The sequence below is a fragment of the Staurois parvus genome, unplaced genomic scaffold (genome assembly GCF_062004578.1).
Source record: "Staurois parvus isolate SC_StPar_1 unplaced genomic scaffold, SC_StPar_1.0 ptg000257l, whole genome shotgun sequence".
Classification (NCBI taxonomy): Eukaryota; Metazoa; Chordata; class Amphibia; order Anura; family Ranidae; genus Staurois; species Staurois parvus.
The window spans coordinates 616,389-628,841 of record NW_028318053.1 but is presented as its reverse complement, the minus strand read 5'-3'; the positions used below and the strand labels follow the sequence as shown (position 1 = coordinate 628,841).

Sequence of the window (12,453 nt, the reverse complement as noted above, 5' to 3'; positions counted from 1 at the left end):
CTATATTGTGCGGGTACCCAAATACTTTTACTTAAACTTATTCCACTCAGTGCTTTCTCAATTTTAACCCAACTTTTCTCCGGATTATGAATCCAGTCGAATATTCTCGCGATAATCCCCGCTTTATAATATCTCCTAAAATCTGGTACCCCCAATCCTCCTCTTTCTTTACTTCTAGTCAACGTTTCATAACCTATTCTAGGCTTTTTATTCCTCCATATACATTTTAATATCATTTTCCGAAGTTCTTTAAAATATGTCTCTGGGAGTTTGATTGGGATCATTTGAAATTTGTATAATACTTTGGGGACAATTACCATCTTTATCAAGTTTATGCGACCCAACCACGTTGGGTTTCCATTTCCCACTTTCCTCAGCTCCTCCTTAATCTCATTTAATAATGCTATATAATTGGCTTTGTATAGGTTCTTAATTGAGGCTGATAGTTTTATTCCTAGATATTTCAGTTCTTTGTCTCTCCAAAGGAAAGGGAATTCCTCTTGTAATTTTTCCTTTTCACTATTTTTAAGGTTTATATTTAAGATTTCAGTCTTTGTCGGGTTAATTTTCAGGTTCGACAGTTCTCCATACTCCCTCAATGCTTTCATTAGATTTGGAAGTGATGTTCTAGGGTTTCCAACATAAAACATCAGATCGTCCGCATAAGCCACTACCTTATGTTCTCTATCTCCTATCTTTATTCCTTTTATGTCTATATTCTTCCTAATCATGGACAATAAGGGCTCCAGTGATAACACATATAACAATGGCGACAATGGACATCCCTGTCTTGTACCATTTGACATCTTAAAATACTCCGATCTTCCTCCATTTACCATTATTGTAGGCCCTCTATATAACTCTCCAATCCACCCTCTCATTCTATTTCCAATTCCTAACGCTTCCAGGGTATCCATCATAAAACCCCAACTCACCCTGTCGAATGCCTTTTTTACCCTCCTGTATAAGCAACAGTGATCTCAAAGCATTATCTCTACCCTCTCTTCCTGAGACAAACCCCACCTGATCTCTATGTATCCACTCCGGCATCAACTCTTTCAGTCTATTTGCCAGAACCTTTGCATATATTTTAGTGTCTACATTCAACAGCGCTATTGGTCGATAACTCACGCATTGCGAGGGGTCTTTATCTTCCTTCTGTATCAATACTATATTAGCCTGTAAAGATTCTCCCCTTATCTCCATCCCATTCCCCAAGGCGTTCATGTAAATCTTCATCTTGGGTATTAAAAGCTCTTTATATTTTTTATAGTATTTGACCGTATATCCATCCGGACCCGGACTTTTCCCTCCTGCCATGCTTTTTAACGCGGTTTTTATTTCCTCTGCAGTTATTTCTGCCTCTAAAGAGTTCAGTTGTGTTTCTCTTCGTTTCGGTAGGCCTGCGTCCTCTAGGTATGTCTTTCTTTTCCCTCTATTCACTGTTTCCATTTTCTTAATCGTATCCTGAGGTATGATATTATACAGCTTGTTATAATACTCTTTAAATATTCTGGCAATATCCTTGGTTGAGTGTACAAATTCCCCCTTGGGATTTATTTTTTCAATATAATTTCTATTTTTCTTCTTTCTTAAAGTTCTCATTAAATACTTTCCCGGCCTATCTCCCCATCTATACCTTTCACATGTTATTTTATTAAAGACTCTTCTTTTTTCCCCCTCCATTACATTCTCTAATTCTTCTTTATTAACAACTGCATTATCTCCTTAGATCTTTCCCTTTTATGCACCTGTTCAAGATCACATATTTCATTTAATAATCTATCTTTTCTCTCCTTTCTTTTTTGGCCCCATTGCAATGAGTATACCTCTGATGTAGGCTTTATGTGCTTCCCACACCGTTGCAACCGACACATCCTCTGTTTCATTCTCTTCAAAAAACCATTCAATTTCCCTCTCAATTCTTTGACCAATCTCTTCATCCATGAGAAGTGCCTCATTCAACCACCATACATATCCTTCTCTCCCCTCTCTACCCCCTCTTAACTTCATTGCAACTGGGGCATGATACGACAGGGTGCTTCCTCCAATTTTTACTTCCACCACCAACTCTATCATTCGATGTTCTACTAATATGTAATCTAATCTAGAATAAGTCTCATGTACATGTGAAAAGTATAATCTCTCTCCTTCATATTCCTGATTCTCCAGATGTCCACCAGTTGACACTCATGCAACAGTTTCTTTAACATTCTCAAGGACTTGCTTTCCTCCCTCCTCACACAGGAATTAGTATCCATCCGTGGGTCCATACAGATGTTAAAGTCTCCCGCTACTATCATACACCCCCTTTTAAAATCCATCAATCTCTTCAACACTTCTCTCATAAACATCTCCGGCCTCTTATTTGGACTGTATATGTTTGCTATTGTACACTCAGTTCCCTGTAATTTACCTCTCAAAAATAAAAACCTTCCCTCCAAATCCGTTATTCTCTCCTCCACCTCAAACCTTATATTCTTTGCAAAGCCTATAGCAACTCCGCTTGCTCTTTTGATTGGTGAGTCCGCATAAAACCATGTTGGAAAATGTCTGGTCCTCAATCTAACCTTCGATTCTATCTCTAAGTGTGTTTCCTGCAGAAATACCACTGAGGATTTTCTATGTTGTAGTTCTTTAAATAATCTAAATCTCTTTCCTGGACAGTTTAACCCTTTTACGTTGTAGGTTATATATAGGATTTCTTCCATCTTACTCTTTTCCTGCTAACTCCTTCTTCCTTCTTCCTCCTTCCCTTCCTCTCATTCCTATAGAGCGTTTTTATCCCACTACACATTTCTCTCCCCTTATCCCTCCCCGCCTCTCTCAGTATTCCCCTCAATCCCTTTCCTCTCCCTCCCCTCCCTCACCATCTCTCCCTCCCCCCTCTTTTTAGGCCTTCGCTTTGCCTAACCATCATTTGTGGAGAGGACATCCACTTTTGATTTAATCCTTAGGGCTACACTCCTCCCATGGACAGCCTCCCCTCCCTCCGAATCTCCCCATTGACCCCCTTTCTGCTTCTACCTCTAAAGAAAGAAAAAAAAGAAGAAAGGAGTTAAGCTAAAGGAGCGAGGGAGGAAAAGGCGATGGAGCGGGAGCAAGGAGGAAGAGGGAAAAAAAAAAAAACCCTTCTCTCACCTCCACTGCCCGCTCCACCTCCCCTCCTCCACCCGTCTCCACTCCCCGCCCCACCTCCCCTCCTCCACCCGTCTCCACTCCTCTCCTCTTCTTGATCTATTTCCCCCAAATTCTTCTTCCCAACCATTAATTTCAATTCTCTGCATTTCAAGTCTATCGCAAAAATTTCTCAAGTCCTCTGGGAACCTCAAATGTGCTGTTATTCCGTTCTTCCATCCTATTAGGCACTCCGGTACCCCCTATCTATATTGCACCTTCTGTTTTTTCATCTGCTCCAGCAAAGGCCTCAGAGCTCTCCTCCTCCAGAGTCTCTCTGATGACAAGTCCGCATATATTTGGATATCCATTTCTCTGTATTTTATTACTGATTTTCCCTTAGTTTTCCTCCATATTCTTTCCCTTTGCTGCATTTCATAAAATTTAACAATTATGTCTCTCGACCTATCCTTCTCATGGTTCCCCTGGAGTTTCCCAATTCTAGAGATTCCTTCTATATTAGTCCTTTCCATATCAAAGTTTTCCATTATAAAGTTCAGTATTTTGCAAACCGCCTCTTCCAATATTTCTCCTTTTAAACTTTCTGGTACCCCTCTTATCCTTATATTTCTCCTCCTCTCTCTATTCTCTTGGATTTCCGCCTTGTATTGCAATTTTTCCTGAGCTTTTTCCATATTAATTATCTTCTCTAATTCGGAAATAATCTGGGTCTGATTTTTAACATTCTGCTCCGTTTCTTCCACTCTTAACAACAGCTGCCCCAGGTCATTCCAAATATTTACCATTTCTTGCTTTATTGTTCTCTCCAGATCTTTGAACATTTCTGTCATCTCTTTTTTATTTGGGATTTGTAGGTCATTTTCTATCTCTGATATTTGTTGACTACTAATATCCAGGTCCATAGATTGTTTAGGACTATTTTGTATACTTAGATCTAATTCTCCTTTGTCATTTCTGCTCTGGGGCCTTTCCGGGGTCACGTTTCGGTGGGATGTGTACTTTTTAATTGTGCCAGTTTGGGACCCTTTAGGCCCGGATCCTTTTGCACTTTTATTTTTCATTTCTTCTGTATCTTTTATTTTTCTCTTATAAACTTGTACTTTACACAAAAAAAGCAATTAATATGAAATAAAAACAGAAATCCCAACTCTGTCTGTTCACTTTTGCTTTTCTGTGTTTTTTCTGCACCTTACGTTTTTCTCCTTATTTAAATTCTCTGGGGGTCCCCCCCTTTTCTCTCACTCTCTGCTTTCCTCCAGCTCCATACAGTTTTTTTTTTTATGCAGTTTTTATGTTTGGGGCCACCGCCAGACTCACTCACCCTTCCTGCGCTTCTCGTGAGACGGCTCCATCCTCCAGCTCCTTCAGTAGGTCAGCTCTTTTTCCACCCAGGGGGACCCTCCAGGACTTTCCTCCACTCTCTTCTTTTTGTTGGGCAGGCGGTTCTTTCCAGTCAGCCCCTCGGCAGGGCTTCAGAGATAGCTGGTCGTCCGACAGGACGGTATTTCTCCTGCTCTCCCTCAGCCTCCGGCCAGCTTCCTTGCCTCCCAGGGATGCCCCGCGGCCAGTCACGTGTCTCGGCCGCACCTCCCTGTTTCCCGGCAACCAGGCTCAGCGTCCCAGTCTCTCTCTGTTGGTCTCCGTTCCCGCGGGCCACCGCTCAAGCAAAAGGAGCCCGCCCGGCCGAGGTAGGTCTCAGCCTTCTAGGGCTCCATGCTTCAGGGGGAAATTTGAGGTCAAAGAGGGATCGGACGGAGAAGCCCCATGCGGGAGCTCCTACCACGAGCTCTCCGCCGCCGCCATAGTCAGGCTCGGCCCCCCGTAACCCAGAGGCTAAGAATAGTGTCTAACTGCAGACCAAGTCTCTGTTACATTAACTGTGTGTGACAAGAGTTTACGATGTGTAGCTCAGCTCACCACTCCTGGCAGGCAGCTAGCTGTCTCAGAGATCCCAGTCCTCATGACCGGATCTTCACTGCCTCTCCCAGACTGTAGACACAAACAGCAACGGGTCCCTCCAACTTTGGGTTCCAGTGCACCCAAATAACTCTCAGTGACCAAAGTTCCAGGGTCTTTCATATGGGCATAGAAACCCCAGTGTTGGGGCTGCACTGCTACAGGTCCACACACACGGCTCAAAATGGCTCAGTTTCTTGGCCTTCTGAGGTATATGGACACAGGCATATATCAGTTTTATAACTAGATACAGGTTATTTTTAATATGGTTGTGGGATAAAGGTTTCTTTGCATAATTTATTTTATTTATTTTGTATTTTTGATATTATTAAATTAGGAATTTTCATGTACTGCATTGTGTCCCGTATTTGGTGACCACACTTTGTGGCCATATGAAACTAGTAAGCATCATTCATGACTTTTGGGTTAAAGCAGAATTCCTGCCTAACACTAACTACTCCAAAAATGTCCCCTCCCCCCTCTTGCTACCTCTGCCAACAAACCTGTGGAAAAAAAATGTGTATACTTATCCATTTTAGCTCACTCCTGTGAGGTCATATGACTTGGCTCCTGCGGCGGCTGCAAGGGAGAGGAGGGAGCACCAACAACAGCTGGGACATGGGAGCCTATGGGTGATGTCATTGCACCCAGACCTCCCAGCCATTGTTAAGCGCAATCTCCTCTCCCTTGCAGTCACCGCTTATTGACACAGGGAAACACGCAAATGGACTGGCGCAGGATAAAAACAGATAAGTATACACATTTTTTTTCCTTTTACAAAGGTTAATCAGCATGGGAGAGGACATTTTTAAACATAGTTACTGTTAGACAGGAATTCCACTTTCTTGACAACGTTCCATCTTTTCTAGAGCAGTGAGTGCCTTTTGAGCCTCAGGCATCTCAGATTTGCAAAGCTGTCACCTTCTGTTCACATGTTCACCAAGTTCTAGCAGGTGAATGTTCCAAGTCTCTTCTGTTGTCAGCTTCGGACGTTACACAAAAGAGATATATACTGTATGTGCTGCACTATACAGAAAGCAGTCCAAGATATGTCCAAAGGGTATTAGAGGCTGGTACACATGGGGAATATCTATAATGATCCAGATGCTTGACCCAGTGGCTGCAACTTGTAGGAAGAGCTAGAAAGGACAATGGATAAGAGAGAGAAGCAGCTCCTTCTGAGTGTAGAATAAAGGCACAGACTTTATTAATCATTGTTCTTTTGTGCCTTTTTGCATAACACTTGACTTTCTGGGTGCTGTAGTCTGCCGCTTGCCCTTTGCCCTTAAATACCACCACAAAGATGGCCTCCCCCATGGCCTGCTGAAGGAGCACGCGTGCTTCGAATGCATACCACACCTGCCGCTCCCTCTTCCAGGGCTGACTTCCGGTCACTTCTGTCTTTCCAAGGGACCCAGACCATTCAGGATGTGCCAGGAACCACCAAGACAGCTGAGGGCTACTAGGATCCATTACAGAGGGTACAGTGGGACCAGACCAGCATATTACAGCAGTGTTTTTGGACTTGATGAACCTTTTATCTTCAACCTTTGTGAGTTGCCAGTTTGTTGGGTTTGGCACTGCTTCTCTCTTCCTTGTGGGGCTTTTTAGTGTTTCACTTACCTGCTTTGTTGTCTAGCCCCAAGTTAAACTGGTTTTGGACAACCCTCTTGTCTCAGAATACTGTGTCACCTAATAAACTATAAGAAAATTGTAATTCTGTGCTTACTGTCAGGAAAGGCCTGCCCATAGTGCAGGTGAAGTTTGGCAGCGCACAAATATGTGCATGCGCAGAGTCCTTGCAGAGTCCTTACGAGCCAAACAGATGTGCAGGCACTTGGACATAGGCGCACATCTGCCACTAATTCTGGCGCCAAAAGGGCTATTTAAACTGGCTGCAGTAGTTGTCCCATTGCCGTATGGTCTTATCCCTGCTCGTGTTCCCTGATTCCTGTGATTGTCTCCTGATACCGAACCAGCGTGTTCCTGACCTCCGCTTGACCGCTAACTACCCTGACCTCTGGCTTGCCTTGGATTATCCTTCTGTCTCCACTCCTGTCTGATTGATCCTCCGTTGCTGACCTAGCCTGTGATCAGACTACTCTTCCTCCTGCTGCTTTAAGCCTGATCTGCCTGACCAATACCGAACCCGGCTCGTCTGACCCTGCATCCTCAGCACGCTGCTCTCGGGTATCCATCTATCCAGCATGGCTGCATCAGAACCCTGCTCCCTGCCTACAACTCATCAGTTTACCAGCTATTACTGGACTGATCACAGGCACTCATACCCCACCGTGCCCCTGCGACCGCTGTCTCACCATCAGCGGTCCTTGAGCCAGAGTTGTACGGGAGGCCTGCCTCTTCACATTAGGCTCACTATCCAGGTGCGTGACACTTACTCTGGAAGACGATGGGAGTAGAAGGCGTTATATCTGCCTGACTAACTAGTGCCCAAAAACTACTCCACTCAGAATTAACACTTTGTCCCCCAATGAAGTGTAAGAATCTTAGCTAGATGGATATCAGAATCACCCAACATCTAGATATTTAGGATATTCTCCACCTTCAGTTGCTTATTTTTGCACAGAGGATGTTTTTTCTGTTTGTTGGGATTCTTCTGCTTCATCACTTATACAAAATGCTAAGTAGTGGGGAAAATTCTAAAAATGCTACAACCACAGCTGAAAAATTGTCTGCTACTGCTTAAAATGGTTTTAAATCCAGTGGAGGTGATAGCAAGCAAAACTTGGTTGAGGCTTCAAGATTTATAGCAAGGCCTGCCTGAACATTGAACCCCAGAGGACACAACACAGTAAAAGTTATGTAATGTAAGGGACTTTTGGTGTTTGTTACAGGATAATAAAAACAAAGGTATTCAAAAATAGCCTAAAATGTATCATTACCTTCTTCATTAGCATGTTGTAGAAATGCAGTGAAAATAGCACCAATGTTCTTCACATCAGTAACACAGCCTTCCTTTAAACCCATTTGACACAGATGTCCTAAAATAAGAAATTAGATAATAATGAGATAATTAAAGTACCATGTTACCACTGCGAGAAATATACTGATCACTCAAAAATCACTACGCAGAGGAAAATCAACTCTGCTATATTTTCCTGCATGAAAGAAATATGCATTGATGAAAGAATTTACTAAACAAATTAAAGGATAAGTTCACCTTTGGAAACATGTTACATGTTCCACCCATTTTTACATGTTTCCGATCCTGCAGCTGCCACTCGCTGCTCCCCTCTCCCTATGACAGAAGTACAGAGAGAGGTTTCCCATACTAGCTGTCACATTTCAAAAACAGCGCACGGCTGCGTTATTTATTCACTGTCTTTTTAATTTATTCAGCCTTTTTTAATCAGATAATTTTTATTAGAAAAATCAACAGGTTTTTGTTTTAAAAATAACAGTTCTTGTACAAAAACGCATACAACAGTAAAAACAATCAAAAACAGTCAGAGAAATCAGAAAAAGAGCACATACAAGGACAACTGCCAAAATCACGGCCACAGATCAAACACACACTAGATTGTCATGCAGGGCTATACCATCAGAGTATACAATACATTGACTATATGTTTACCTGTGCAATCATGTCACACAATGTTATTAATAGCATGAAACTTGGATACAAGTCGAAAGGGAAAACAATTTAAATAAAAAATAAAAGGGAAATACAAAAACCATTTAACCTGCTGTCTCTGTGCGGATACGTGTCACTCAGCACCATTTGGAGTTGGACAGAATATTAGCCGTTAAAGGACATTATTACATAATGCAAACACCTCAGCCCTAGTGGAAGGGAACACACGTAGCTTATTCTTGATAATGTGAGCAGTTCTAACAAGGGGATTTCCAACCCAAGTGTCATACCAACCCAAGGGGCGATCCACCGCTCAGTAGCCTATGCTTAACTAGGTGAAATGGTGCCAGGCCTGGCGTACCCAATCAGTTTCATGAATTTAAATGTCGTTCCGGGTAGTTATGGCTATTAGGGATACGTGTGAATGTGGTAAAACCTTGATATTGGAAATAATGTTGTGCCTTGCTCCAATTCTGTCAATCAGTGCTACAGTCGGGAACTGTGCTAGGGCTTTGAAATCACCTGCCTCCAAGCATTCCACTAAATTATCTGTGGACACTATCCCTAGAAGGAGCAAAACTGACCAGGTCCGAGTGTGTATTGCCCTGCCAGTCTGTAAAGTGTTGTAACTGGGTTGCAATGTAATAAAGAAAAGGATTGGGAACCGCAAGGCCTCCCATATCTTTAGCTTCCTGTAGAGTTTCTAGTTTAATCTGAGACGTGCACATGCACCAGATTAAGGAGCGAAACACAGTATCAAATATTTTAAAGATCTGTATAGGAATCCAAACAGGGGCATTGTGCAGAATATAAAGTAATTGGGGGACCCAGATCATTTTGATTAAGTTACACCTCCCTTCCACATATAGAGGGAGTTTAGTCCGACTAGTTTTCTGTTGAAATGTTTTAATTAACAGAAAAAAGTTTAGTTCTCTATACAGTGAGGAACAGAAGTATTTGAACACTCTGCGATTTTGCAAGTTCTCCCACTCATGGAGGGGTCTGAAATTCACATTGTAGGTGCATTCCCACTCAGAGACAGAATTTAAAAACAAATTTGGGAAATCACATTGTATGATTTTTAAAGAATTTGTCTTGCACTGCTGAACATAAGTATTTGAACACCTAAGAAACAGCAAGAATTCTGGCTCTCAAAGACCTGTTACTGTGCCTTTAAAAAGTCCACCTCTACTCCACTCATTAATCTAACTTAGTAGCACCTGTCTGAGCTCTTTAAACACACCTGTCCACCCCACAGTCAGTCAACCGTCTTATATTTTTTTTGGCTCAAAAAAAAAAAAAAAAATTCTATTCTGTCACAAAGATGAAATATTTTGTTTTTCAGTTTAACTCATGGATGGCATTGTGTGTCAGGGCTCGTTTGATCACTGAAAACAATCTCGGACACCTGTGATAATTAGATTGGCCGGTGAGCCCAATTTAAGGAAAAACTACTAAAGGACGGTGTTCCACATTATTAAGCAGAGCACCATTGTCAAGCAATATGGGGAAGAAAAAGGATCTCTCTGCTGCCGAAAAGAGTGAAATAGTTCAATGCCTTGGACGAGGTATGAAAACATTAGATATTTCACGAAAACTTAAGCGTGATCATCGCACTATTAAGAGATTTGTGGCTGATTCAGAGCACAGACGGGTTTGTGCAGATAAAGGCAAATTGAGGAAGATTTCTGCCAGATCCATGCATCGGATCAAGAGAGCAGCTGCTAAAATACTATTACATAGCAGCAAAGAGATATTTGAAGCTGCTGCTGCCTCTGGAGTCCCACGGACATCAAGGTGTAGAGTCCTCCAGAGTCTTGCAACTGTGCATAAACCTTCTATTTGGCCACCACTAACCAATGCTCACAAGCAGAAACGGCTGCATTGGGCAGAAAAATACATGAAAACTAATTTTCAAACAGTCCTGTTCACTGATGAGCGCCGTGCAACCATGGATGGTCCAGATGGATGGAGTAGTGCATGGTTGGTGGACGGCCACCCTGTTCCAACAAGGCTGCGACGTCAGCAAGGCAGTGGTGGAGTCATGTTTTGCACCGGAATCATGGGAACAGAGCTGGTCGGCCCCTTTAGGGTCCCCGAAGGTGTAAAGATGACCTCTGCAAAGTATGTGGAGTTTATGACTGACCACTTTCTTCCCTGAAGGAAGAACTATGCTTTCCGTAATAAAATCATCTTCATGCATGACAATGCACCATCTCATGCTGCAAAGAATACCTCAATGGCTGCTATGGGGATAAAAGGAGAGAAAGTCATGGTGTGGCCTCCATCCTCCCCTGACCTCAATGCTATTGAGAACCTTTGGAGCATCCTCAAGCAAAAAATCTATGAGGGTGGGAGGAAGTTTACATCCAAACAGCAGCTCTGGGAGGCTATTCTGACATCTTGCAAACAAATTCAAGCAGAAACTGTCCAAAAACTCCCAAGTTCAATGGATGCAAGACTTGTGAAGCTGCTATCAAATAAGGGGTCCTATGTTAAAATGTAACGTGACCTGTTAAAATGTTTAAAAAGTTAAAATGTTGTTAAAAGTTTGATTCAAATAGCTTTTGATTTCACAACACAACAAATGACAATTTTCAGTTCTTTACAACCTATACAGTGTTTTGAAACTTACTGTGCGTAATAATTTGGAACAGTGCATTGGAAGTTTTTTATGTTTAAAAAAATCCTGTTATCATTAGGAGGTTTGTTCAATAAAATGTGAATTGTACTCTTAATAGTTGATAACATGAGAATTATGCTGACTGTTATTTACATCAATTATTTAGGTAAATGAGAAAAATATCATTTGCATAATAATTTGGAACAGGGTGTATGTCTTGTTTTCAGGGTATGTCTTATTTTTTAAATGTTCAGGTGTGGACAGGGGCTGCAGAGGTGAGCTGCAGGCAGTTGTGGATGAGGATTACTATGGAGAGGGCCGGCTGATGACAGTTGTGAGCTGCAATTAGGTGTTGCAGGGGTGACTTGACAGCTGAGTTTCAGACAGGGTGCAGATATGAGCCACAGACAGGGTGCAGGGGTGATTTGCAGAGGCGAGCTGTGGCCAGGGGGTGCAGAGCTAACCTGTGGCCAGGGGGTGCAACGGTGGGTTGCAACTCAGCTCACCTCTGCACCCCCCCAGCCGCAGCTCACCTATGCACCCTGTCTGCAACTAACCTGACTCAATTTACCTCTGCAACACCTGACTGCAGCTCACCTTTAAACATCCCCCCCTCCACTGCCCTCATATGGTTAGCTAGCGTTGCAAAACACAGCTGTCAGCAGCCGGCCCCTCTCTATAGTAACTCCCGTTTTGGGTCCTATTTCCCACACAGTGTACCAAGCGCACTTACCGCTCCACCTCTTCCCCACTGGCCGGTGATCACCCCTGGGGCATCGGCTTCCATGCATTAGACTGCAGAAGGAGATGCCCCACCCCTAAACACACTGCATACTGCACCCGCAGATATCTGTTCCTTCCCTGTCCCATAGTAAGTACAGAGGTAGGGAGGTTCTGTGGGACCGGATGGTGCTGTCACTTCAGCCTCGCTTCTGTGTTTATAAGAGACAGATATGGGTGTGCGCAGGGCCAGTGCCGGAGGTGGCAGAATGGCGTTCCACCATGTCCCGGCTGGAAAAAAGCCCTGATCAAAACTAGGTCTTATTTTCGGGGTAGGTCTCATACTTTAGCAATTCCCAAAAATAGCACTAGGTCTTATTTTAGGGGAAACAGGGTGTGTATATATATATATATATATATA

General features: G+C 42.9%; 1 protein-coding gene across 6 annotated transcripts in view; it reads right to left on the bottom strand.

Annotated features, from left to right (window-relative positions):
- Positions 1 to 12,453, bottom strand: part of ICE1 (interactor of little elongation complex ELL subunit 1) — a 304,724-nt gene that overhangs the window by 41,394 nt on the left and 250,877 nt on the right. For all 6 annotated transcript variants that reach the window (XM_089681035.1, XM_089681038.1, XM_089681033.1 and 3 more), the window contains one exon: positions 7,998 to 8,096. In XM_089681035.1, the coding sequence (XP_089537161.1) occupies positions 7,998 to 8,096 (99 nt within the window). The remainder of the gene's footprint in view (positions 1 to 7,997; positions 8,097 to 12,453) is intronic.